The sequence below is a fragment of the Marmota marmota genome, unplaced genomic scaffold (assembly GCF_001458135.2).
Source record: "Marmota marmota marmota unplaced genomic scaffold, marMar, whole genome shotgun sequence".
Classification (NCBI taxonomy): Eukaryota; Metazoa; Chordata; class Mammalia; order Rodentia; family Sciuridae; genus Marmota; species Marmota marmota.
Window position 1 is genome coordinate 47,146,012 of NW_025999842.1, and position 27,829 is coordinate 47,173,840.

The 27,829-nt window shown below is 37.8% G+C and overlaps 1 protein-coding gene across 10 annotated transcripts in view; it reads left to right on the forward strand.

Moving 5' to 3' along the window:
- The window catches only part of L3mbtl3 (L3MBTL histone methyl-lysine binding protein 3), a 112,006-nt gene that overhangs the window by 19,245 nt on the left and 64,932 nt on the right, over positions 1-27,829 (forward strand). For 3 of the 10 annotated variants that reach the window (XM_048798195.1, XM_048798209.1, XM_048798200.1), the window contains exons 3-12: positions 3,923-4,039; positions 11,220-11,331; positions 11,701-11,775; positions 13,210-13,369; positions 14,439-14,613; positions 16,343-16,427; positions 17,958-18,049; positions 20,056-20,160; positions 26,522-26,657; positions 27,322-27,413. In XM_048798195.1, the coding sequence (XP_048654152.1) occupies positions 3,938-4,039; positions 11,220-11,331; positions 11,701-11,775; positions 13,210-13,369; positions 14,439-14,613; positions 16,343-16,427; positions 17,958-18,049; positions 20,056-20,160; positions 26,522-26,657; positions 27,322-27,413 (1,134 nt within the window). In that variant the 5' untranslated portion in view covers positions 3,923-3,937. Of the gene's footprint in view, positions 1-2,790; positions 3,315-3,922; positions 4,040-11,219; positions 11,332-11,700; positions 11,776-13,209; positions 13,370-14,438; positions 14,614-16,342; positions 16,428-17,957; positions 18,050-20,055; positions 20,161-26,521; positions 26,658-27,321; positions 27,414-27,829 lie in introns of those variants that run through there. The other 7 variants (XM_048798211.1, XM_048798216.1, XM_048798229.1 and 4 more) reach the window with 5 other exon arrangements.

The window sequence follows — 27,829 nt, forward strand, 5'->3', positions numbered from 1 at the left end:
ATATATATATATATATATATAGATAGATAGATATAAATTTATTTATTTATTTATTTATTTATTTATTTATTTGTGGTAGTGGTGCTGGGGATTGAACCCAGGGCCTTGTGCATGCAAGTCAAGCATTCTACCAATTGAGCTATATTCCTAGCCCTATATAATAATATTTTTTTTAAAAAAATAGTTTAAATCAGGGTCCAGACCAGATCTATGAATTGTAATATTGGGATTGGTTGATATATATCTTAAATATCTTTTTCTCCGTTTCAAATTTCCTCCTCAAGTTTTTTCCTTGCAATTTCATCTTTGTGGAAAAAAATAAGTTTTTATTCTGTGAAATAGTGACTCTGAGACTTTTTGGTCTCACATTGTCTTTACACTGAAAAATGGTTAAAAAAGAGGGATTGTTTGGATGACATATAGATATCTACATGTCTATATAAATACTAATAAATACTAATATTTACTGTTAGAAATAGGTTGTTTTGGAATGTTTATTTAAAAATAACAACAAAAAACCCAGTACATGAGACTATACATAAGTATATATTTTTATGAAAGATAATCATAGTTCCAAAATTTAAAAAAAAAACAGAGCAGTGGAATGCTTCACATTTTTGCAGATCTTTTTTAATATCTAGCTTAATAGAAGATTGTTGTGTTCTTATATCTGCCTTGCACTGTCCATTGAAATCTGTTGTTTTGGTTGAAGTATATGAGAAAATCTGGCTTCATATAGAGGGTTGGAAAAGAGAAATAATTTTACTAGTCTTTTCAATAATAAGTGTACATTCTTCTTTGATACCACACTAAAACTTGACAGGTGATGGTTTCTTGAAGGTTAGTCGAATGTAATTTGAAACCTTATCAGTTGAGTTTTTCATATTTTGAGGCATTGAAATCCATTTGGTCTGTCTGGCATTTTGAATGAATCCCTTATCCATGTGTAGTTTTGTAACATCATGCATTGGTCATGTGGAAAATATTTCTTCACTGAATTGTATATATCATTCAAGTGTTAACAAATTTTGTTATGAAGTATTTTAAATATCACATTTATTGTTATCACCACCCATCTATCTCCTTTGTGAAGTCTTTTGGGAAGCTGTCAAATTCACGGTGATAGATATAAGTATTCAAAAATCCTTTTTTTTTCCCTGGAATACTCAAATTAGTATTTCTTTTTTTGATGTGATAGCCTCACTTCATTTATTTTTGACAAAATATTTGCCTAGTATCCAAACCTGAATAAACACAGTTTGTTAAATAAAAATGGAATTCCATGCAAAAAGCAGCTTTAATTTCCATCTCAAACAAAATTCACCAGTGCTTATTTCTTTTTCCAAATAGTGAGTTGGTTTCCTCCTAAACTAAAAAAGGTGATCAGTGAAATATTCTTTTTTTGTTTGTTTTGAATATCAATATGAATTTATAATTTTTTTTCATACAGAGATTGAACTCAGTGGTGCTTAGCAACTGAGTCTCATCCCAGCCCTTTTTTATGTTTTATTTAGAGACAGGGTCTCACTGAGTTGCTTTATGACCTCACTGAGTTGCTGAGGCTGGCTTTGAACTTATGATCCTCCTGGCTCAGCCTCCCAAGCTGCTGGGATCACAGGCCTGTGCCACTGTGCCTGGCTTCATGCATTTAAATTTATTTGATGTATTTTAATTAATTGCAACTAGTAAGAGTTCTACTTTGCCTTATTTTGTCTAGTAGGAGCCTCTTCAAATTAGGCCCTAAGTTCTTTGGTTGTGATGTCCCTTGTCTTTGATAGTTTCTTTGCTTTCTTATTTGGCAAGATATCCCAGGCTCATCTGGGATATTTTCTGCCATTGAGCAGAAATCAGTTCCTTTTCTGGGAAGATTTAGGAGAAATTGTATTTAGTTACCACAATCAGAGAACCAAGCTGCTCATTATCATTGATTAGTGATTAGATAGCTGGAAAATAGGCATAATACATCATGAATTGATATTGATACTTGCAATTCAAATTTAGGATCCATTGATCCTTTTGTCAGTTTTCTATGATATGCACATAATGACTGACTTGTTTTATCTCATATTAAACAAATGAGAGTTTCAGAAAATATCAGTATTACCACCAATGATGTGATTATGGAAAGTTTTGTAACTAAAAAATGAAAATAAAAGCATTATTAGTTTAGCTAGTCAAATTGGCCTTTTTTTATTCCACATAGGGCCTGGAGTGGATTAGGCAAGTGCTCTACCACTGAGCTACATCCTCAGCCCTTTCTTATTTTTGAGATAGGGCTTGCTAAGTTGCCCAGTTTGACCTTGAACTTTCTTCAGCCTTTGGGTTATCTGGGGTTTACAGGTGCTTGTGACGCCTGGCCAAATTAGTTCTTATTATTTTTCTTTTGATACTAGGGATTGAACTCAGATGCTTAACTATCGATCCACATCCCCAGACCTCTTTTATATTATTTAGAGACAGTGTCTGCTGAGTTGCTGGGGCCTTGCTAAGTTACTGATGCTGACTTTGAACTTGGGATCCTCTTGCCTTAGCCTTCCAAGCCTCTGGGATTACAGATGGGCACCACTGCCCCTGGCCAAATTGGTTATCTTAACTGAGCCTTACTATTGATGTTTGCTGTACATCTTAAGACTGTTTCCCTGTTTCTTAAAGCAACATAGTTGCAGCTATTTCAATGGAATTGAATAAATCTGTTTACTTTCTGACTCAATCACATTGTGCATTTGTTACATTAGTAGATCAGACACTTAATTGATAAATGTAGTGTAGATGACAGTCAATAATGGACTAAATTTTCCCTGTTCTTTTTAACTGTCAAATTGGCCTCTTTATTTTTTATCAATATTTTATCCAGTAGTCTCCTTATATCTGCAGTTTTCCTTTCTGGGGTTTCAATTACTTGGGTGTCTCAGTTATTGGAGGTCAGTGGCTAAATGAAAATATTAGATGGAAAATTCAAGAAATAAGAAATTCAAAAAGTTTTAAATGGTGTGCGGAATAATTGACAAAATCTTGCCCTGTTCTGCTCAGGACATGAATCATCTCTTGTCCAGTTTGGCCATGCTGTATACACTTCCCACCTGCTAGTCACTTAGTTGCTGCCTCAGTTGTCAGATTGACTGCTGTGGTATCATCGTGCTTGTGTTCCAGTAACCTTCATTTTACTTAATTACGGCTCCAAAGTGCAAGAGTAGTGATGCTGACAGTTTGAATATGCCAAAGAGAAATCATAAATTGTTTCCTGTAAGTGAAAAGGTGAAAATTCTCAATGAGGAAAGAAAAAAGGTCATATGCTACAATTGCTAAGACCTACAGTAAGTTTTGTTAATCTCCTACTGTGCCTAATTTGTAAATTAAACTTTGTATGGGGAAAAATGTACATGTAGGGCTTGGTACTGTGTTTTTAGGCATCCACTGGATGTCTTAGAATATATCCCTAGGATAAAGGCAGAGTACTGTATACATTTTTTATTCTTTATCCACACCTACTCTCTTTTCAGTGTCTTAGAAAAGAAAACATCCTTAGAGGGCAAAAATTTCTTGCTGTATGATATCCGTACCCAAAGAGGATGATTTTTTGTTTGTTTTAAGTGAATATGCTATGAATGAATGAATTTCTTTTTTTTAATAATAGCACAATTTTACCATAAAACTTATAAAATTATTTTCCTATAATTTTATAGGGATTGGAGTGGGGAGATGCTGAGGATCAAACCCAGGGGGTCTTATGTGTGATAGCAAAGTGTTCTTACCACTAAGCTTTACCCCAAGCTCTGTTAACAATTATTATTAGATCTATGACTATGGGATAGTGTAATCAAGAAAATTGTGTACTGGAAATTGAAGTAGTGATTACTAAATTAAAAATGATTTGCATGTGGAATATTTAGTGATATTTCTTTTTTTCCCCCTCCCCTTCTAGGTTAAAAAATAAATCATGACTGAGTCTGCCTCTAGCACAAGTGGTCAAGAGTTTGATGTATTCAGTGTTATGGACTGGAAAGATGGAGTGGGCACCTTACCAGGAAGTGACTTAAAGGTAGGCTCTCCTTATTATTCTGATTGTGTGTGTGTGTGTGTGTGTGTGTGTGTATACATCTGTATGTGTGTTTATTTTTAAATGAATACATATGTGAAATAAGAAAAGCATTAACCACAGTGCTTCGGGTTTTATGTCATGCTCACACATCAACAGTAAATTTACAAGACACGTTGGAATGCTGATGGATTGGCAGAAGCTTTTGTCACTTGAGTTAGAGGACTAAGAATATAAGAATATTCTGTAGCATGTTCTCATTTTACAGAAATTAATTTATAGCTTCCAGGAGGATCATCTCAGTTTTGACTCCATCATGAGGGCCAGTAAATGCAGAAATGGCAGAGATGAAGAGATTAAGTGCAGAACTTTGATTTTCATAGAAATCATAGCTTCTTGGATTTTGTCGTAATGGGCTTTGCTACTTGGAATAACTATATTTTCTTTGTCTTAGCCTTCTTGTTTAAAAACTGGATAAAATAATGTTAAAATACTGAATAAACAGACTTTCATTTTCTTAAATTACTTATAATGTAAATAATTGTTTTTTGTATAATCACTTGTTCAAAACAGGACTTTGCTGTAAGTCATAGTGCTTTTTTTTTTTTAGATGAGAACCCTCTTCAGGAGTTTCATTCTGCTTCTGTTGTACGTGCTTGCCCTGCCCCTTTCCCCAGGACCCTTTTCCACTCTAGGCCCATCTGTGCTGCACCGTGAAACATGGTTGTGCAAGCATCCATCTGGGGAGCCAACTGCCCCCACCTCTCATATCTGATTTACTTTTGCTCTGATCCTATCACTGAGACCTTGAACCTGTCGGTGGCCTTTTAGACTTTCTGTCTGTGTTTGGTCATTTGGGTGTTTGAACTTCCGATCTCCCTAATAGACTGTCATCTGACTGGCCTCTTTAAGGCTTAGTGTTCTGAACTGTCTTGAATAGAAAAATTTCCCCCTGATAGAGGCTTCTTGGAATCTAATCCCTTTTCGTGGCTGCTTGACAAGTATCTTAGCCAAGCCTGCCCTCACTCATCCTCAGTGGGGTGATTTGAACAATCTGGCTGTCGTTGGAAAAATACTTGAGATTTTAGTTTGGTTAGGTTTAATTAAGTGCAGTGTTCCAACATCTCAAGTTTACTGTCACAGAAATATTGCAATGAGTTTAGTGAAATCTGGAGAAATTGATTTATTTTAAATGAATACCAAAATACAGTTAGATAGGAATATTTATTCTAGCTTTCTATACCATAATAGTTGATAACTAGACTGAAACTGAATGATAAGATAAATTTTAACGTAACTCAAAAGAGGAGTCCAAAGATTTCCAACACACAGAAATGATTAATGTTTGGAGAAGATGGAAATATTAATTACCCTGATGTGATCATTACACATTGAGTGTGTATGTGAGATACATGTATGTATATACACGTACATATATGTATACATATATATGGAATTATTTTACTGTACTGTAAATATGCAGAAATATTTTGTGGCAATTAAAAATTTACAAAAAAAAATTGGTGTTAATTTTACTTCTGTGTGACCTTCAACAAGTTAATTAAACTCTTCAGATCAATTTTCCTCTATAAAATAAGGAATTAAACAAATATTAAGGATTTTATCTGCTCTGGCATTTTCAAGTATCCATCTGGACATGGTATGATAGATAGTACTGAAAATTTTTGAGTAAGAAAAAATATTTCTCAAGTTCTAATAAAGCCAAACATATATGAGCCACCTGAACTTTGTCAGATTATTTAAAATTCCCAAGCTTTGGAAGCCGTATCTGTCAAATGGGGCTTTTAGAATCTATAGTAAGATTTACAACCATAAAAAGGGTTATGAGGATTGAAAAAAACTAATGTATATAAACACTTAACCAATTGTTTATAGCTTTACAGTATCTTTTTTATTGCTGCACTCCCTTATTTTTCTTGTATTTTTATTCCTTAATGGCTTTTTTATTTTTTTAACATCAAGTGAATGGAGAAATTTGCAATTATTGTTCAGTTAGCTGTTTTCCCCCCATTTTTTATTGGTGCATTATTGTTGTACATAATGATGGGATTTGTTGTTATATATTTGTACATGCACACACTATAACAATATAATTTAGCCAATATCACTCCCCTGCAAAAAATATACCTTTTAAAAACACAGAATAATAGGTAAGAAACATGTGAAACAATGGGCATGGAGTAAACGTGAGTGTGGAATCTTTCTATTCTACAGTCCAATAATGCAATGGCATATACTTTTATTTGGCTTATGTTTTCAACTCTGTAATGAAAAATGACTGTATTTTCTATCCATGCATTGTATAACACACTTGGAAATCAAGGAGGAAGAAGAAATACTGGGGAAGAAAGACACAGAAAAATTAAATTTCTATTTCCAATTCTGAATATTCTCAGCTAACATCAAAATATAGTATTATTATACAGTTATAAAACAAAAATCTGTATTTTATCAATTAGGAAGAAGTTTAAATTTTGGAATAATTATAGAATTACAGAAAATTTGCATAAATGTGAACAGAGAGTTCATATATATCCTTCACTGTGTTCAGTTAGCTTTTGACAGGAGATTGAAGTTTCTACCTGTAGGAAATTTGGATTGCTTTAAGGTTTTCTAAGCAATGACCTTTAGAAATCAGCTTATACCTCTTAAGGCAATCAGGTAATTAAACCACTTAATGGGTGTTATAATCTGGGTTATTTGATATGACTTTTAGATTCATCTAATTACTGGGTCATTGCCAGGTGTCCAGTTCCCGTTATGTGCTGCAGACAGTTTGACACTTTCACTTCAGAAAATAATTTGAAAATTATTTTTGACTTTATGGCTTTATTACCCATTGTATCTAAAATTCAGAGACTAGCCTGTTGATTATATTATATTGGATGTCTAATTCACGTGCTTGTTGAATTAAAATCTGAGTTGCTTCAGAGAGCTGATTGAGGAAATGATTTTGCAGAAAGTTAAAATATGAGAACTTTGAATCAGTTGTAAAATCTGTCCTCTCACATCATGCTTTGCTTGTTGGATACTAGCCATACTTCTGCTTTTTCATGAGTAGGGGCATGGGGTTCTCCTAACAGTATGGTAGCTTAAGACGGCCCGCCACACTTCACTCAGTTTTCTATCATGGGAGCAGGTTTTTATGTGCTTCAGCTTTGGCCATTTTGAAAGGCTTTTCCTCTGGGAAAGCCTCATGATCACGGCCACTCTAGTTATGTATTTCTTCTGTACTTGCTGGTATCTTTCACAGCAAAGTTCAAGTCCCCTGAAATTTTCTATAGGATATGATTTTGTTTTCTTTTGTGATCTGGCCTCCCTTTGGGCACATTTCATTTTACTTCTCAGCACCTCTGATTTCTATCCATACCAAACTACTGAGATTTCATACTCTGGACCCCTTTTACTGTTCCCTGTGCTGGAATCCCCCTTCCCCTCCCTAAGCCAACTAACCCTTAGATAAAGCAGAGCAAACTTTGTCTTTGAGGACGGATGTGAGAGGAATAAGGGAACTTCCTCTCTGATGAACACTTTACCTGAATCTTCTTGTTTCATCCTTTTATGTACTCCTTTGGGGTAGTGTCTGTCTTGCAGGTCAGTTTACAGACGATGAGGTGCAGAGTGGTTATTGCATTGGCTCACGTCACTTACTGGCAGAGCTGGATCTTGAGAACAGGCTTCTCTAGTATTAAAATTGATTATCTTAATCTTATACTGCTGCCTGAAGACTGAGAATATTTTCATATCAACAGAGATACAAGAAAAATTTACAGGGATAGAGGAGGTAAAAACTTATTTCAGCTGAAGAAATTAGGAAGGCTTTGAAAAGCAGAGTTCTTTTGGTCTTTGGGTTCTGAAAATAGGAGATTCAGTGAAGACTTCTAGGGGCAGCAAGGGGAGGAGGGCAAGAGAGAAGGGTATCTAGAAGACGCAGGAACTTCAAAATCCAGAGAGTGGTAGAGGAGAACAGCAGGTCTCCACCAGTGGTCTGGAAAATATTGTGGTCATTAATAAGGCACTTTTTGCCTAAGCAAGCTTTGGAAACTTTACCACTGCCTAATTTGTTCTTTTTTAAATGCAGAGAAGCATTTGTAGATTAATGTCTTAGGGCCAGCCATCAGAAAAGGCAGGTGACTAAGTGGTGGCGGAAAGGAGCCTGGCAGGGTTCCCAGTGCCAAAGCAGTTTTTCTACCTGAACTTCTAATGATGTCTGAAATTTATCCACAGAGAATTATTCCTCTGGGTCATAAGGATTTAGTCTTTGAAAGTCCCTTAGTAAAATGCAGATACTCTCCTGAGAGTGATAGCATCTTATCTAGTCAGAATAATTGCCATTTAGCTGAGAGCAAGACCATGTGGCTGCAAAGCTCGGTGCTCTCTTAATGCTCAGTTTTGCCCTCCTTGATGAATGTTTAAAGCTGTTTAGTTACCAGACATCTTTGCCTTTAAAATACATTGGTAATTAGAATTAAAATGTCAGCATTGAAAGTAATAAAATGATAAGAATAACCTCAGTGGTGTCTTCTAATGATCTATTATTGAAGACAAACAAAAATAGAAAAAAGAGCCTTTGTCCCTAAAGCAAAAATAAAGAAGAGAATTGAATCAATTAAAGGTGGTTCAAGCCAAATAAACAAACGACACTTTTGCCACCCCTTTTAAATTTCAGACATAATTGTTTTCTGATTGACCTGGCTACATCAACATGCAGAAGACATTACCATGTCAGCTGGTGTTTTGTTTTGCTTGATAATCCCTTTTGTAAAATTTAAAATTTGGAAATTCTTGATTGTAGAAGGGAGCCATTTGACAAATTTTTGTACTGTCTCTAGATTAAAAGAACTGATAATTTAAAAGAGAGAGAGAGAGAGAGAGAGAAGAGAGAGAGGAGAGAGGAGAGAGAGAGAGAGAGAGAGAGAGAGAGAGAGAGAGAGATGAAGTTTCTCATCATTCCAAAGCCATAAAAGCATTACCAGCCTCAGAAACTGAGTGTTTACTTGGGGGAAGAAACAAGTTAGCAAATCAGTCTTCCTGGAATCCTTTCATTGGGACTTTGGTAATGTTAGCAAGGCCTAAAACCATGTGCTCACATTTTTCTACAGTAGTGAGGTGGTAGAAGACATAGTGAATGTGAATTTGAGAAGACACAGAAAAAGTTGATCTCTGTGTCCTTTTGCATATGATAAGGTTGCTTTGAAAATGCTTTGAGGATTTTGATTTTTGAGATAAGTAACTTTGATAAGAGCAGATGTACTTTACTTTCTCAGGGTTACAGGATGCCTTAGAGGATATGATGAAACCTATGGACCTCACCCCCCCAGAATATACATGTGCACATAACCATAATTTTGAAAGCATTTCATGCATCAACCCCTGAAGTCTATCCACAAATCTCTGACTTAGAGAAGCTTACTGTCCCTAGTGACATTGTATCTTTATTTTGTATTTAGACTGTGAATCAGTTACTGGCAATTAATATTAGAAGGAAAAGATGACAGGTTGAATGTTGTGTTTTGGGGATATTACCTTTTTTCTTCAAAAGTTTTTGAGCCATATCCTTCTAAATATAATAGTTGTGCATTTTTACTTGGAGATTCCATTCAGTAGTGTTCTGGTTCTTAGTGTTTGAAATGCAAAGTGGTTTCCAGTTGAGCAAGAAATCTACAACTTCAGCCACAGCAGCCTTTCTGTTTATGAAAATATTTGATGCTATTTTTTGCATTTATCAAGTAAGCATATATGAAATAACATGTAATACTTAAAAGTGCATATAAATTAACATGTAAAGTAAAACATCTTACTTGAACCTAATTAGCAAGTTTTTTCTTATTTTTTAAAAAAATCATAATTCAGAATTGATTTTGTCACATTCTTTAATATCATTAATTAATAATTATCATGACAGCTTGTTTTTTCTACTCTTGCCCAGTAGATGGTACTGTCAGCCTTATTATGAAATATTCTGTTTCCAGAGTTGATCAGTAAGAATAATTCTGTTTCTTTTTTTAGTTTAACTTATTTCTAGTTCTTTTCCACCTCATTAAATTTTGTCATTTTTCAGACTGCTATATCATGCTAAATGTTCTACACACATGTTCCCTGAGAACTTGTATCTAGAATGTATGAATTCAGGGCCATGCACAGAGGTAACTATCAGGCATCAACATACAAACAGTAAACTCAGGTTATTGCAGAAACTACTTTGTTTGAAGCTTGCCATAGGTGAGAGGAAGTTTTCAATATTAGGAATGTGAATGTCCATGTAATCAAAATACCCTTACTTTTTAATGATAAAATTGGTCTGTAAACTAGAGATGAAGATAATGGAGAATTTTATTTTATTTGGTATTGGAGATGGAACACAGGGGTGCTTAACCCCTGAACCACATCTCCAGCCCTTTTTATATTTTATTTAGAAACAGGGTCTCACTAAGTTGCTTAGGGCCTTGCTAAATTGCTGAGCCTAGCTTTGAATTTGCGATTCTCCTGCCTTAGCGTCCCAAGCTGCTGGGATTACAGGTGTGCAACACTGGACCTAGCTTATTCTTTTTATTATTATACTTCCTTTTTGTATTGCGGATTAAATCTCCAATGCTTTGCTACTGAGCAGTATTTATTTTTTTGAGACAGGGTCTTGATAAGTTGCCCAGGCTGTATTCAAACTTGAAAACTTTCTGCATTAGCCTCCCTGAGTTGCTGGGACTACAGGTGTGAACCACACTACACCTGACTTAATAGTAGGGGATGGAGATATATATATATTTGGTGGTGTTGGGGATTGAACCCAGGGCCTTGTGCATGCAAGGGAAGCACTGTACCAACTTAGCTATATCCCCAGCCTAATAATGGAGAATATTAAAAGGCAGTAAAGAAAGAGAAAGCACAGCTCTGGGGAGGGGGACATCAATACAAGTAAAATACAACTGGTAAATCTATGGGACTGCATAGCTTCAGTGGTACCTGTGTTCTGTTTTCCCCCCCAATTTGAAATTTGCAAAATGCAAAGGTCTTAATGTTGGTGAAAGCCTTGTCCAAGATGCAATTATTTCAATTAATTTTTAACATATAGCTAATTTGTATAAAGCCTATATATGAGTCATGTAATAATTATTGTCCTGAACATTTCTGTAAATCTTGCCTCTTTCTGCTGTGTCGTCCCTAGTTTCGGGTAAATGAGTTTGGAGCCTTGGAAGTTATTACAGATGAAAGTGAAATGGAAAATGTTAAAAAAGCAACTGCTACCACCACTTGGATGGTACCAACTGCTCAAGAAGGTAAGAAAGAGTCGTCTGCTTTTTATTTCTTCCCATTGAGAGTTTCGAAATGAGAATATCTAAGGTTTTATAACAGGCTGGAAATTGGAAAGTTCTGGGTGATTTTTGTGTCTCATGTTCTTAGGTAAATTTCTGTAATGAAAAATGATAGGAGCCAGCTTTTAAAATATTTAAAATAACTATAAACTGTCTTCTTTCCTAATGCCAGATCTGTAATAGCACAAAGTTAGTTTGAAATTATCAAGTAAATCCAAGTTGTAATCGCCTACACAGGTGATTGAGCCAAAGCCTGCCACTTTTTTTCTCATCTATTCCGATGGTTGTAACTAACACCTATATGCTGATGACTCCTAAATCTATTATCTCCAGCCCCGACCTCTCCCCCGAGCTCCAGGCCCGTATTTCCACCTGCCTACTGGACATCTCCACCTGGATGTCCCACAGGTACCTCAAACTACACATGTCTGAAATGCAATTCATTTTCTATTTCTTTCTCCCTTTCCCCCAAACCTGCTATTTCTTCCGTAACCCATGTTTCAGTTGACCTAGCACCATCCGCCCAGTGGACAGGCCAGAAATACAGGAGTCATCCTGAATTTGTTCTTCCCATCCCCATATCCTCTTACTTAATGCTCTTGGTTTTTATTTCCTAAATATGTCTCAGATCTGGCCTTTTCTATTATCACTGCTACTGCCTTAATTTAGGCCCTTATCAACTCTTACCTGAACTATTGCAGAAGTCTTTTAAGTAATTACTTTGCTTCTAATCTCACACCCTTCCAACTTACCCTGCACCCCGAAGTCAGAAGAATTATGTAGATTGCTTATCTGACACTTGCTGATTTCTCTTTGCCTCTTTAGCAAAACATACCAAGATTTGGGTGACCTGCACCCACCTGCTTGCTGTCTCCTTCCTTTCTGTCCCCTTCTCTGTATGTGTTGTGTCCTGCCAGTGCCAGCAGCGTAGAATTATGTGGGATTTTCCCAACTCAGCTTGTGGTTTCATGCTTCCTTGCCTTTATTCATGCTGTTGTTTCTGGATCAAATGCCATTTCTCTCTTTGTCCATTTGGCACATTTCTCTTCAGCCATCAAAACCCTATTGAGGCTTTGTATCAGAAAATCCTTCCCTGACCTCACCCCACGCCGAATGAATCACTTCTTCCTTTGCACTACTTCTGGAACTTGTTCATGCTTCTATTATTGCATGCATCACATTTTATTGTAAATATTGGTTTTCTTGCCTGTCTCCTCCTCTAGACTGTGAGCTGTCTTGGGCAAGGTCTATAACTGTCGTTACGAGTGTGTAGCATAAATTGTTGCCTTATAAATGTTTGCTGAACGAATGATTAGTTTAATGATTTAGGCAAAATGAAATGCGAGTTACCCAATGATTTGTGTAATTATGATTCAGAAAATCTACTACATTAAAAGTAAAATAGATGCTAATAGATGCTAATTCAGTAAAACAAAATTACTCATCAAAAGGCTAGAAACATGAAATGACAATAAATGACCCTTTTGATTTTATCAGAGATGCACCTATAGATTAGAATTCTAGAGACTGATCATTGTATCTTTGGAATTGAGTGATTAAAGAAGTTTTCTCCATTTTACTTTGAACTCCGTAGAAAAAGCCTTGCATAAGCATCTGTTTGTTTTTTGGCAGATTATTTTATTATAGAAATAATTTGAGTGATTTCCTGCCAAGACCATTTCCCTCTCCCTCCCAAATTCTGTAGTTCAATATTCTATTCATTCAGCAAACAGGATTCTTCATTGTGTTCCTAACAAAATTATTAGAAGGAAAATTATACGTATATTTTGGAATGTCTTCTGTCATGGTTTTAATTCTTTTCTTCTTCTGTTCATCTTCTAGTCTTTTCAGAGAAGACTGGGGTGCCTTTCAGGCTGAAGGATCCACTGAAAGTAGAAGGGCTTCAATTCTGTGAGAACTGTTGTCAGTATGGCAATGTAGATGAGTGTCTTTCTGGAGGAAACTATTGCAGCCAGAATTGTGCTCGGCATGTCAAAGACAAGTAGGTTGTTGCCCTGTTCCATCTATAAAGTGGGTTTCAGAGTCCAACATCATGGTGCCTTTGAATACAGAGATTTTGCACACTCTGCCTTGTGTCACTCATTTTTGCCTTCTTTTTCAGAGACTTTCCCCCTTGGGGACTCATAACCCGGGTCCTTCTTAGGTCTAGTGACTCTTGTCACACCTGATTTGAGTTGTACTGCCAGTGTTCTCCCTGCAGTACAACTGTGCCTCTGCCTTCAGCCTTATGTTTACATTAATTTGATTATTCCCCAACTAAGAGTATTTAGGTTTTTCTGAGCTACACTCACATCTTAATGGTAATAGTATGTATGGAAACACAGTTCTGTTTGTAATTTCAGGAGTTCTTAGGTAACTCAGTTAAAACTCCACATGCGAAACAAAGCTTCCCACTGACTGGCTGGCAGTGAGTCACCTGAGTGAACGTTGCCATGGTGGGTAGCACAGTGAGTCATGTTAGGATGATCTCAAGGTGCAGACAGGTGCTATGTGACCTTCCCTTTTGGGAACCCTGACAGGGTTGAGCTAGTCAGCAAGAAGGTATATTTCTTGCATGTAATTGTGTATATAGACAGATGACTTGATGTTTAAGTGTAGTGGAGCTTCCCACATATTTAAATCATCATGGCCTTGGAATTTTCTGGTTTTGGTGGCCAACTGATGCTATACAAAGTTGTTTTTCACCTTTTCAGTTATTTTCCCATTCTTAATTTTGCTAGATCCTTGCTTTAAAATTGATCTGAAGATAAGTACCTCTAAGTCACTGGTTCTTCTTTGGATGGCAGACATGGCAGACAAATAATTGTATACTTGTTAGCATCTATTTCACTAAAATTGCTGGTCCCCTTTTAAAATTGACAAATAAGGTAATTTATACTTTCTACCCTGATAGAATGTCCTACATAATAGTGATTTTAACTGTTCTCTGATTGTGATATTCTACTGCCTATGAACTTCTCCTGGTGATTAAATATTAAATATATTTCCTTTGGAGATAGATTTTTTAAAATAATTTTTGAATTGATAATCAACATGTAGATGTTTGATAGGTATTGTTTCCTGTCACTATTTTGGGGTTATAAACACAACAGAGACCAGAAGGAAGAAAGGGATGTAGGAGAAGACAACGAGGAAGAGGATCCTAAGTGTAGTCGGAAGAAAAAACCAAAATTATCTCTGAAGGCCGACCCCAAGGAGGATGGAGATGAGAGAGATGATGAAATGGTTAGTATCTCTTAGGTAACTGCCAAGGACCACGGAGATGCTTCTCAAGTGGGTGGCATAGAGGTCTCAAGCACTGCCCTTGAGCCAGTTATTTGAGTTCAAATGTTGTTCTATTACTGTTACTGTTTGACAGTTGCCTGGCCTCTTTGTGCCTTACTGTGTTCCTCTCAAAATGGGAATAATAAGTAATAGTACCTTCCTTTCAGGTGAAGAAGTGGGAGGTGCTGGAATTTACTACTGGGCTAAGAGGCAACAACCAAACCTTGCAAAATGATAAACCCATTTTGATAAATTGCAAGTAGTGCAATTAAAAAACCTGTATGAGTAGATAGAAAATGACACATAAATATCAAGTACCTTTGGGGAAAAAATCATTCAAATTGTGCTAATTAAAACAGATATCTTATCCATAAAGTATGTCTAAGTGGTTCCATATGAAAAGAGTACTTAGAGGTCACAAAGCATTTCATTTAAGATCAACATCAAGCCACAGTTATTTGCTGGACACTATTCTGCAAGTGTGGAGTATAGGGGATGAATGAAAGAGTAAAGAGGCCAGGGTCTCTCCTTGCAGAGACATTTACTTCTTGTTAGGGGGACATAATCGATAAAGTAAATGAACAGGAGTAATATCCATCCTAAGTGTTATGATGAGAATTAAAATGGGGCATTAGGATTGGCTGAATCATCTAAGTTGGGTTTTCAGATGATCACGTGGTCTCAGTAATGAGAAGCCAGTGCTGAGCAGTTAGGAGCGAGCAGCCCTTAGGGCAGCTGGACTTCTAGGGGAAAGCCTAAGGTGAGAACATACATGGCATGTTCTATCAAGGAAATATCAAAAAGACAAGATAGTCAAGCATCAGGGATGGGGACAGAATGGAGTGAGGTGAGGCTGAAGAGGTTTTGTGTAGTCAGGGAAGATGGGCCTTCATGGTAAACCAGAGTAATGGGTTTTCATTGTTTCCTGGGTGTAATGGGATGTTGAAGGCAAGGAGATGCTGTGATATGATAAAGGGAACCAGTTAGAAGTTGCTGGCAACAGAATAAATAGGTCAGAGGGCTGCATAAGATAGAAGTCAGTGTATTTAGAACTGTTTGTAGAGGTAGGGTTGTCAGGCTGTGGGAGGGAAAGGGAAGACTCAGAAGTTCTAAGAATTTCTTAGATTAAGAATAGGAAGGCAGGGGTGGCACAGAGAACCAGGAGTACTTTGGCCATCATTAGTTTAAGATACTCATGAATCTCTCAAGTAAAATCCCATGTGTGCAGTTGGACACAGGCACATGGAGTCAGGGCAGGGAGCTGGAGACGAAGGTTAGGAGTGTTTGGCATAGAAACGACCTTGAGATTCCAAGGAAAGTGGTCAGATGGAGGAGAGAAGGGGCTGGATTGGCAGAAACATCTGCAGAGGAACCTGAGAGGGGGCCTAGCGAGGTCTGAGGAGAGCCAGAACATAGTGGTCATGAAGCTGAGAGCAAACTATGTTTTGAGGAGGAGGGGGCAACATTTATGCCCTTCCATAGTGTAATCCTTGGAAGTGTTGTTCTTTTTTCTAGAGACCTCAGGCCAAAAGCAACACAGTACTCGAATGATATTCTTACATTTCCTTCAAATTTATGAAGTGAAATTGAAAAGAACAGCAACAAAATAAGCTTGCTGACAGGTCTCTTGCTTTTCATTGGTGCCAATTTCATGAACTTTTAAAGTCATAGTTTTCCTTTTTTACTGTAGGAGAACAAACAAGATGGAAGGATCCTGAGGGGTTCACAGAGGGCCCGAAGGAAAAGACGAGGGGACTCGGCTGTCTTAAAGCAGGGTGAGCTGATGAGAGAATACTTTTGCTTGTAACTGGGTGAAATTGAAAACAGTTCGTCTAAGTAAGTTCTAGTCCCCATTATTCTGTATACTGTCATAGTTAAAGTATCGTTGTGGTTCTTTGATTCAGTTTTCTCACTAAAAATGACTTTGAGGAAGTAGATTTAAAGAAAAAAATGGGAATTAGTAACTTTCAAGTAGGTTCATGGTAAGCTAGCGAACATCACCCCCCCAACCCCCGCATTGGGTAGATGGTTACTGCTCAAAACCTCTGTTCTTGTTCATTTCATGTTCCCTCTCAGCGTAACCAACTCCTGACATGGAACCTTTTTCCTGTTTGAGTTCTTCAGGCAGCATTTTATTCTCAGGAGGAATCCAGGCTGCAGCCCTTGCTTCATTGTTCGGCTGCACACACTCGTTCCCCTATTTGGCATGAGCCTTCGTTCACTTATATGGCGGCCTCTGTGCAGCTTTGTTCTGGGGCCTGCTGCATCTGCCCTGCCAGTCCTTCCTTCTAGGTCACTCTTCTTTGCATAGCCTAGCTCCCAACCTGCAGTTACAGGGTTCCTGAAAATCATTGCCACAGCCCAGTGCCCCTTGGTGCCTGGAAGTGTTCCTTGCTCATTCTCCTGTTAATTTTTCAAAAAGAATTGGAAATATTTTCACCTGCTTCAAGAGAACAACATAATTTTTACATCTTTTTAGAGATGGCTTTTATCAGTGAGATTAAAGGGAGTAAATGAAATGCCTGAGTTACTCAGCACTCTGTCTCAAAATGTTTTATTTCTTCAACCTTTCCTTCCTTTCTGCTTAATTTCTGCTCTGGATGAAATTTCAACCCCTTGGTTCTTCTAGCATTTTTTTCCTTTAGTCATTTTTTTTTTTTTCCCCTTAAATGTTCTGATTTTTTTTCCTTGTGGGCTCTCTCTCTCTCTCTCATTTTTTTTTTTTTGCCTGTTTCAGTGCGTCCCCTGAATATTTTACCCCCTGACTTTCCTACCCATCAAGCTGTTATACTCCTTCCCTCATTTTTAATATTTTTATCAGATTAATCAAAAATAAAATAGATATGAACTACCTCCCTGTTTTATCAATTACATGTTTTTTTTCTGAATTGAAAAAATACTGACTCTCACTGCATCAATTTGTTTCCTCTCCTTTTCTAAGATTAGCGGACGTTCCCTAAACATTCAGTGCGCTGGCCTTTTTTCAGTCTTCTACTTCATAATCTCTTAGGAAAAAAAATTTGAGCATCCTGCTTTTAGAAGTTTTCACTTCCTGTAGGTTCCATGGACTGACCTCTCTCTGCTTCCTGCTGGTCTCCTTCATTTATTCTAAGCTCTTCTGCTTCTTTGTTCCGCCCTCATATCGGTGGGTATTCACCACAGCTCTCATTTCTTTGGAAAGAAATACGAGCCATGGAAGTAAGAGAAGAGAGGGGAATAGTACAGTTGGAAGTGAGAGGTCACAAAATACACAGTGGATTTCTTAGATTTGGAAATGCCATCATTCAGTCTTACTTGCCTTTCAGGTTTGCCTCCTAAAGGCAAGAAAGCTTGGTGCTGGGCATCCTATCTGGAGGAGGAGAAAGCAGTGGCAGTGCCTGCAAAGCTGTTCAAGGAGGTACGGCCTTTCTAGAAGTACTGTGTATAAGGGCGGGGCTCGAATACTGATGTGGGTTAGTATTGTCATTTCCGCTGTCTGTTTAGGAAATGTGACTTGGGATAATTTCTCAAACACACTGCTTTTCATGTGTGTGTGACCCAGAAGGGCACCTCCAAGGCCAGTTAGCACCAGTGCATGCCTGCTTTCCCATGTGTGGCATGTGTGGCACACACATGCTATTTTCTGTCAACATTTACTAGACTTTCAGTTATGATTTTGAATAGGAATACTAATACTATTACTGGAAAATTAATGGGTAAAGAACATGAAATTTCATGTTAACATCATGGCCCAGAGAGAATAAAAAGGGGTTACTGAGATTTAGGTCTTATAACAAAGAAACATCTAAAAAGGGGTAACTATATTGCATTAGTAATAATAAAATATTTTGCCATAGAATATTTTTAAATTAGTTAAAAATGTAGGTTTCAGGTGTAGTTCTGAGTATGAACTGCTGCCCCAGGCTAAAACAGAGGAGCCAGATAGTAAATATTTTAGTCTTTGCTGGACATCTGGTGTCTGCTACATCAGCACAACTTGATTGTGTAGCATGAAGGCACCGTGTGGAACGTGGCGGAGTCAAGGGGTGGTTAGCTCACTCCTGCAACGTTTTATTCATAAAACTTATAGTGGGCTGGATTTGACTCCCAGACTGCAGTTTGATAACCTTTGGTTTAAGTTATTTAGTTATAATTAATTGTGGTATGTAATAAATCTATCGTATATATCTTCATGAATGAACATGAGGAGGTTTTAAAACATGTCACCATTTTTTAAAAACTCCTTCTGTATTAGGGTGATTACATCAACAATGACAATATTTAATTTAAACAATGAATTGGTTTTACACATGAATTTGTTCTGGATAATTATTTTCTGTAAGTCTGGATCTTTACCAGATTTTTTTCCTCTTCTTTATGAAAGTACAACTAATTACTTGAATCAGTAATACATTCAAGTGATTCATAATATAAAAGTACCAAAAGAACATAAAACACAAAGTCCCCTAAAGCTCTGTCCCCTTAAGCACTAGGTTTTCCAGCTGTTCCCTAAAGCTCTGTGCTCTTAAGCACCAGGTTTGCCAGGTGTCCACTAAGCCGCTATCCTCTTAAGCACAAGGTTTGCCTCCCCTGAAGTGACCACTAGTACTAGTTCTTCTATTTCCTTCCTAGAAATTTTTATGTACATACTAGCAACCTGCATATCTAAATCCTCTTCTCCCTGTCTTAAACCCAGTGACACCCTGTGTCCCATACATTTTGGACTTTGCTTTTTTTTGTTTAACTTCATAGTTTGTGGATTATTCCACTTCATTTTGTTTATCCCTTGATCATTCTTTATACTCCTGTGTATTACTGTGTCTTACATCTGCTCCATAAAAATTGAAACTGTTCCCTGCTGATTGACACACAGACACATACATATTTTCAGACGTTTACTTTATGCTCTAGTGACCTTGTACACCTGTCATTTTGCACCTGTATGTTAGGTAATTTCCTAAAATTTTGAATTGCTGATTTGAAGAGAATACTCAGTTGTTTTTTTTTTTTTTTTTTACAGATATTAAGAATTTACTAGAGATTGTACCAGTTTTCGTTCCTATTAGCAATGCATACCTTTACCAGTTTTCCTAGAGCCACCTATCCAGCTCTTTACCAGTCTCATAGGTGAAAGACATCCTTGTTTAATTTTAATTTGTGCAACTGATAGGTGAGGTTGAGTATCTTTTCAAATGTGTGGAAGACAAAGGCTGTAAACCTTAACTTTCTTTTCTATGACTTGCCTTAGTCTTTGTCCATTTTGCTTTGAATTATTCTGGATATTTTGTTATAATTTAAATTTAGTTGTTTTTTGATTTTTTTCTCTTATTTTTCTGGCTAAAGAGTCTTTAGGAATGGTAATTGTTCACATTTGCAACTGGGCCTTTGGGGTGATACTAAAGCTGCTGTCATATTGCTTCTCAGTACCAGTCCTTCCCATATAACAAAAATGGATTCAAAGTTGGCATGAAGTTGGAAGGTGTGGACCCTGAGCATCAGTCCGTGTACTGCGTCCTGACTGTGGCTGAGGTAAGCTTTGCCTCTTTCTTATTTTTAAAATTAAATGGTGATCCTGGGTGTTATGAGGAAAACTGTGCCTTGGGCTGAGTGCTCACTTCATGCCAGGCAGGTCGCTAAGTGTAAATTATCTCCCCGACCTTCTTGAGATTTCTGACCTGTGCCAATTGTGTTTTTTTTATCCTTGTTCTATAGATGAGGGAGCTAAGGTTCAGAGATGTGAAGGTGATATGTACAAGGCCACAGAGCCTCATGGTGGTGGAACCAGGATTTCGCCTCAGTTCCGACTCCAGAAATGTTTCCATGCTACATTCCTTAACATAAGGAGCAGACCAACAGATATTTATATTTTTTGTGTGTGTTTTGGGGTCTCTCTGAAAAATTTTCGAAAAAGTGGCCAAGTCAAATATCTCTTTCTCCATATGTACTATAAGTCCAGAGTATTATTGGGAACATTTCTTTTTGATTTCCTTTTTTCCTTCTTTATTTGCCTCCTTGCTCCTTCCTGTGATCCAGGGTTATGCATCTTTTAAAAACCTTCCCCAAAGAATAAGATGATCTTGGCTACTAGGTTGAGTTATCATAATATTCTTTCAGTGACTTGGTGAATTTGTAAGGAGCTTGGCTCTTGCAGAGCACATAGTATAAGACAGTTGGATGATGGCAATTATAGTGAGTGAAAACGACAGTTACTCTAACCTGCAGCACATGCCAGGTAGTGATCCAGCTTCCTTCCATCTCTTAATTTATATTGGAAACAAGCTTTTGAGATGGAGGCCATTCCTCTGTCTTTCACATATATAGGGAAAGGAAAATACTGTATTTTGCAGATTCTATATACAGTATGAGAATCCTGGGACAGTGTGATTCAGATTGTGTGTTTTCTCTTTTTTTTGGACTCTGGAGTCTTTGTTAGAACCCCTGAGTTGGAAGGGGAGAGCTTCTTTATGGACAGTGTCCTTTGAAGAGGATGAGAACCCTGGAGTGGTTGAGGGCCAGGTGTGAGCGCTGCCCTTGAAGAATAAGGATCAGGCAGAAGAAGATGAGCTGCAGGATTCTGAGGAGTAGCTAGAGACAGAGAAGGGTGCCAGGAGCAGGGTCTGCCATAGAAAGGAAGGGGAGAGTAGTGTCAGATGCTGTGCTTGTTCTCCAGAAGGATGAGGTCACTGTGTCCTGAGCCAGCACATTTAAGTAGAGCAGAATTGAATTTGAATTTAAGTAGAGCAGAATTGGATTAAGCATAGATTGTCTTTGAGAAGTTTAGCTGTGGGTGTGTCTTCCAGCTCTTGGTTTTTGAAGGAGATGATTTTTACCTTGTCTAGATTTTGTGTGTGTGTTTTTTTGGTACTAGGGATTGAACCCAGGGGTACTTAGCCACTGAACCATATCCCCAGGCCTTTTTATTTTTTATTTTGAGACAGAGTCTCCCTAAGTTGCTCAGGGCCTTGCTAAGTTGCTGAGGCTGGCTTGGAACTTGAGATCCTCCTGTCTCAGCCTCCTGAGTCTCTAGAACTACAGGTGTGTGTCACCATGCCCAGCTCCAGACTTTTTTTTTATTATAGAAGTTTTGTTTGCTCACTGGGAAAATATCAACTAGTGTGAAAACACTAGTTCTCTATCCCATCCCCTTTTCCTCTTTTGTAGCCCAGAGAACATGACCTGAGAAGTTTACTGTGTCCTTCTAGATGTTTTCTATGCATATTTTTCTTTGTGACACATATATTATATACATATGTATGTACTTCATATGTATTATATATTTTATATATAATATATATATGTACTTTTGGCCATTGGTATTATTCCATTTCATGGAATTGCTTTAATTCACTTAATTGCTCTCAAATTGATAACAACTGTGTGGTTTTCTTTGTTATAATTAACAAAAAGTACTTGGATAAATATCTTTTATATCTGATATGTTTTTGCTTATGTAAGTACATCTGTCAGATCCATTCCTAGAATTGCCAGGTGAGAAGTTCTGGACATTTTATGGACATTTAAATTTCTTTCTTTCTCTCTTTTTTTTTTTTTTGTGTGTGTGTGTGTGACACATCCCACTATACTAAGGATGGAACCCAGGGGCACTAGCTCTACCACTGCAGCTACATCCTTAGCCATTATTATTATTATTGTGGTGCTGGGGATTGAACCCAGGGCCTTGTGCATGCAAGGCAAGCACTATACCAACTAAGCTATATCCCCAGCCCTATTTTTTGTTTTAAGATAGATTTCACTAAGTCTCTCAGACTGGCTCTGAGCTTGAGATCCTCCCCACTAAGCCTTCAGTTGCTGGGATTGCAGGCACATGCCACCACACCAGGCTTGGATATTTACATTTTTGATGTGTGTTGCTACTTGGTGATTCATAAGTATATCAGTTGTTACATTCTCACAAAGGATGTATGAAAATTTGTTTAAGACTAAAAGACAAGTCTCTTCTTGATTTTTAAAACTTTCCCTCCTTCCTTCCGTATTCCTTTTTCCCTTCTTTCTTCCTCTTTTCTTTTTCCTTTTGCAATGGAAAGAAACCATAAACAGTTTGAATTTTGAGAAATCCACTAGTGAATCTGGTCCTGGAAGGTTCTGAGAGAGCAGCTGACACAGGGGATGGGAGCAGATGGGATGCAGATACACAGGGGAGTTCAGGTCTCAGCCCTGAGGAGGAGTTTCTTCCTGCATTTGAACAGAAGAAGGGGGAATGGCTTGCTATTCTTGAGCACAGGCAAGTCGTACATTTGGAGGCAGACACTTGAGGGGCATCTTTGACACAGAAGGTGAATCATTGCCTGGGAGTGAGGAGTGGAGATGGTGGGATGGGCAGCTGTAGGAGAGGATTTGAAGGCTGTCGTGCAGCATGGGAGAGGGAGTGGACAGAGCAGCTGGGAGTGTTCCTGTGTAGCAGGGCCATCCCAACACTCAGGCATGGGTGGTTCTCAGGAGTTTACTGTCACTATTTGAGATGGTTTTGTTTCACAAATTAGTGCGCAGGGAACTGTTGTTTCCAGAGGACATACAGTGTTAGGTTCCTTCATGGCTCTGGTCACAATATTTTTATAAACTGATCAATAGATAACCTGATTTACATGTGTTTCTGTTTAAAGACCCCTTATTTAGCTTATATTTTTGTTTCATTAATAGTGAGCCCGTAGCCAGCAACACTACAACTCATGTCTAGATGAAGCTTATATAACCCATGTATTTTCTCTGTAAGGCACATCACAGCATTCTGGCATTTAGGGACCTTTTTTTTTTTTTTTTTCTTTCTAGTACTAGGGGTAGAACTTTAGGGCCTTGTGCTGGCTAAGTGAACTACTCTTTCATTGAACTATATCACCAACCTCTTTGGGTTTAAAGAGCAGATCATCAACAAAAATGTGACAACCATGTGTTATGGTTTGGATCTAGAAATGTTCATTGAAAAGCTCATGTTTTGAAAGCATGGTTCCCCAGTACAGGAATGTCAGAGATGAAGTGAACTAGGTGGTTAGTAACCCAAGGCTAGTGGGGCATGGCTGGAGGAAATAGGGGCTGGGGGCGTACTCTAGGGGATTATATTTTGCTCCTGGCTTCTTGCTTTCTCTTTGCTTTCTGACGGCCATGAGCTGAGCAGCTTTCCTCCACCACGCCCTTCTGCCTGTCCTCAGGCCCAGACCAGTGGAGTTGGCCAACCATGGACTGAACCTCTGAAATCATGAGTCTGAAATAAACTTTCCCTCCTTTAAGTTATTCTTGTAAGATCACAGTTGCAAAAAGCTAACACATCGTATTACTAAGAAGACAAAGGAGACTCATTTACAATGTAGACCAAAGTAAGAAGATAATACCGCCTTGTCAGCCTTGGGTGACTCACATTTTGTTTTTTTTTTTGCCACAGTATATGCATATGTTCACAAACACTTGGTGTATTATTTTGTGGGTTAGAAATTGGTTTTAGCAAGCAGGTGTATTCTCAAATTTGGAATGCATGAATAATGAAAACCAACCGTACGTCATTTTTTCTTTCCCAGCACTAATCACTAGACTGAGTATAGTGGGTATAGCTAGGGAGTACGTACACCCTTAGGATATTGAAATTTAGCCAGATGAAGTTTCAGGAATGATATCAGGACCAGAGTTTTAAAAAATTGGTGAGAAAATATTTTAGGTGATTGCTAAGGAAGCAAGACTTGATGAGGAACTGCTAGGAAGAAAATGGAAGGATCAACGTGAGGTTCTTGTTTGTTGAGATAGAAGCAGAAGTGTATTGAGAGTAGCTGGGTTAGCAAACTGGAAAAACAGAAGGTGTCTTCCCAGGGTTGGACTTTTTAGTATAGGTGTTGAGAGGCAGAGCAGTTCCTCATGGCAGGCAGATCGGATCACAGGAGTGAGCCTCTCAAGCAGAGAGGAAATGAAGGGCACAAGGAAACCAGGGTCCTGGGTGAGTTTCTCTGTGGATGGCAAAGCACTCAAGATGGAGAGTAAGCCGGGCTAAGTGATGAGTGAGGGGATGCTTGGAGGGTAGAATGTGGGATGATGATGAATCTGTTCCCTGTGGCATGAGTGCCAGAGGAGCCCATTGTAATATGAGGCAGTGGCCTTTCTCTTGAGTCTGTGCTGGAGAGTTGGAAGAAATGAGCAGCCTTGAGGAAAAGCTTTAGAGGGATGACTGGGTGAATCTCTGAGCAGTGAGGCTGAGGATATCTGAGTTTGTTCCCAAAGAATAGCATTCCAGAGACCAAGAGGTATATTGACAGACCATGGAGAGAAGTGAAGTGGGCGAGTCAAGGGATAGAAGCTCAGAGCCGTGCTACTACAAGGGCACAAGAGACTGTGGGTGACTAAGGGGCTTAGCTCCTTCCCATGGACCACAGAATGCTGCATGCAAGGCAAGGTAGAGAAGCAGCCCATGAACTCCCTCTTGGCATGGGTGGATGTACAGGTGGGAACAGCCCCTACCCTTTCTGAGAGTGTGTGCTTCCCAGAGTTGCCAATCTCTTCTCAATGCAGAGACTCTGCAGTCTCCAAGGGAAGTCAGATTAGTTGTAAATCTTATGTATCAATATATTCTAAGTGAAAAAATACTAATGTACAAAACAAAAAAGAAAAAGGGCATCATTTGTTTTGCCTCTTCCTTCTCACTGCACTTCCAGAAGAAATCATTGTTATTGTTAATGTTTTGGCAAATTTTCATCAAGTTTTTTTATTTATTTTTTTCTTAGTATGAATTTACATAGTAAACTTACATTTGTAACTGTAGACATAAATGCGTACGTATAAATGCATACTTTAGGGCTGGAGTTGTGGCTCAGTGGCAGAGTATCTGCCTCGCACATGTGAGGCACTGGGTTTGATACTCAGCACCACATAAAAATAAACAAATAAAATAAGGGTGTTGTGTCCACCTGCAATGAAAAGTATTTTAAAAAATAAATGTGTACTTTATACATATATATGTATGTATATACACACAGCCAAAGATACTTAAGTACACACATGGACTCCCACATGTATAATTTTTCATAAACAGACTCATCCTATATAATTTGTTTGCCACTTAAAGCTTAACAGTGTGTCTTAGAGATCTTTCCATGACAACTGTACAACTGCCTCATTCTTTTGGAATTAATTGCTCTGACTGTGTACTCTGGTCTCAGGCTTGTTGGATGGACTTCTGCAGGACACATATGTGCTCCTGGAGTAGTTAGAGGTCTGGTGTGTGTGGGGGGGTCCACTTGGAACTCATCTGCTAGTGCTTGTGAAAAGAACATTGAGGGGCTGAATCTTATAAGAGCCCAGGATAGACTATTACCCAAGACAGGTCCCATAAATCCAGAATATCCTTCATTGTGGCCGTGTAGGCAGATGTACAGGGGGGGTTACATTGTGAGTTCTTACTAGCATTGCATGGAACCTGTCTAGCCTAAGTATGAACTGGAAGCAGCTTTTCTTTCTTTTAGCCCAGGTAGAGAGGATTCAGGTGACTTCTCTCTGTGTCTCCTCTGTCCTTGCCCTGTAATATGCAGAGTAGAAGCCTCTACCTTGGGTCCTGCTTGAGCTGGGTGCAGTGTGCTTGTCTGGCTTCAGCCCTGCCAGCTCACCATGGTGAAATGTGCTGGTAAAGTTCAGGGAATGGAGATAAGATATTTTGTATTTGTGGAAAATTATTCTTCACCCCATATCCCTGTGCTTCTAATGGTACTAGAAATGTGGCCAGAACATCAGCTCTTTGCAATATTGCCTTTAGATTTTGTAATTTGTATAGTTGTTTTTGTTGCTGTTAATGAGGGTGGCTTGATGAACGTAGGCTATTTCACACCTTGATGTCCTTGTTAATTAGTTTTTGTATGTGTACTTTTTTTCTTTAATTACTCAACGTAAGTTCCTATTTCAGGTTTGTGGATACCGAATAAAGCTTCACTTTGATGGATATTCTGATTGTTATGACTTCTGGGTAAATGCAGATGCTCTGGATATTCATCCAGTTGGGTGGTGTGAGAAAACTGGCCATAAACTTCATCCTCCAAAAGGTATTATCACTTTTTGTTTCCTATTTTAAAATCAGTAAGAACCCATTTGTTTAGATGTTATCAGATAAGTAAAATGCTCAATCTCCTCTTCTGAGGCAATGTTAACTTTAATAAAATTATGAAAATTAAGGCAAGGACGGTTTTTCTTTGGTGATTTGCTAATATTCTTACTTCAGAAGCCTTGAATTATCATTTTTGTGGTGATAAGCTAAAAAGATCCTACCTGCTTTATTAATATTTCTTCAACTTCCCACTTGTGCCTATAATATTCCCCCAAAATAGAATAGGTGAGGAAAAAAATAAAATCCATTCCAGCTCACAAGTCTGTACTACTGAGGATTCTAACTGAATTCTGACGGAAACAGCCTGATGATCAAAAAAAGTGCACATAGGTGTAAAATGTGTTTGCTTCCTTACGCATTTTCTTTGTAGCCACCTCTATTCATTTAGAATTGAAAAAGATTATCAAAACTTATTGAAAGTAAACACAGCTCATGTTTCAAAATGCAATTATAAATTATGAATTAAATTTTATTTATTGAAAAAAATTGTGCAAATGCTTGAATTTGGCGTGTTGAAGTTACAGATAAAAGTCGGACTGGAAAAGTTAAGTGCAAAATGTTTTGATATTTTACTAATCTGTTCATATGTGCTTTTACTGTAGGATACAAAGAGGAAGAATTTAATTGGCAGACCTATCTTAAGACATGTAAAGCCCAAGCTGCTCCTAAGTCATTATTTGAAAATCAGAATATAGTAAGTACATCCAGAATACTTTTTCTTTCAAAGGAAGTGATTTTTGAGAGTCTTATAAGATAAATTACAAGTGATAACAAGGAGCTATCATAAATTTTATTGCCTTGGTAAATAGAGGTCTCTTATCATTACTAAACTTTAAAATTAACTTAAAATCTTCATGAATAAATATTATGTCATAGACATATTAAGGTTGTCTTATTATTGAGTGATAGTAGGCAACATAGTTCAAATCCAGGTGTAATATTTTAAAGATGCATACAAAGTGGATGACTTTATTGTTGCCATCATTTAATTAGAAGTGGTGTTCAGATGGGATTCATATGGTGAGATGACTATAGCCCTGTTTGAGTTTGCACGCAGGAGGTCACTGTAGACTATGAAGTACTTCACTGTGGTTTACAGCTTTATTTACA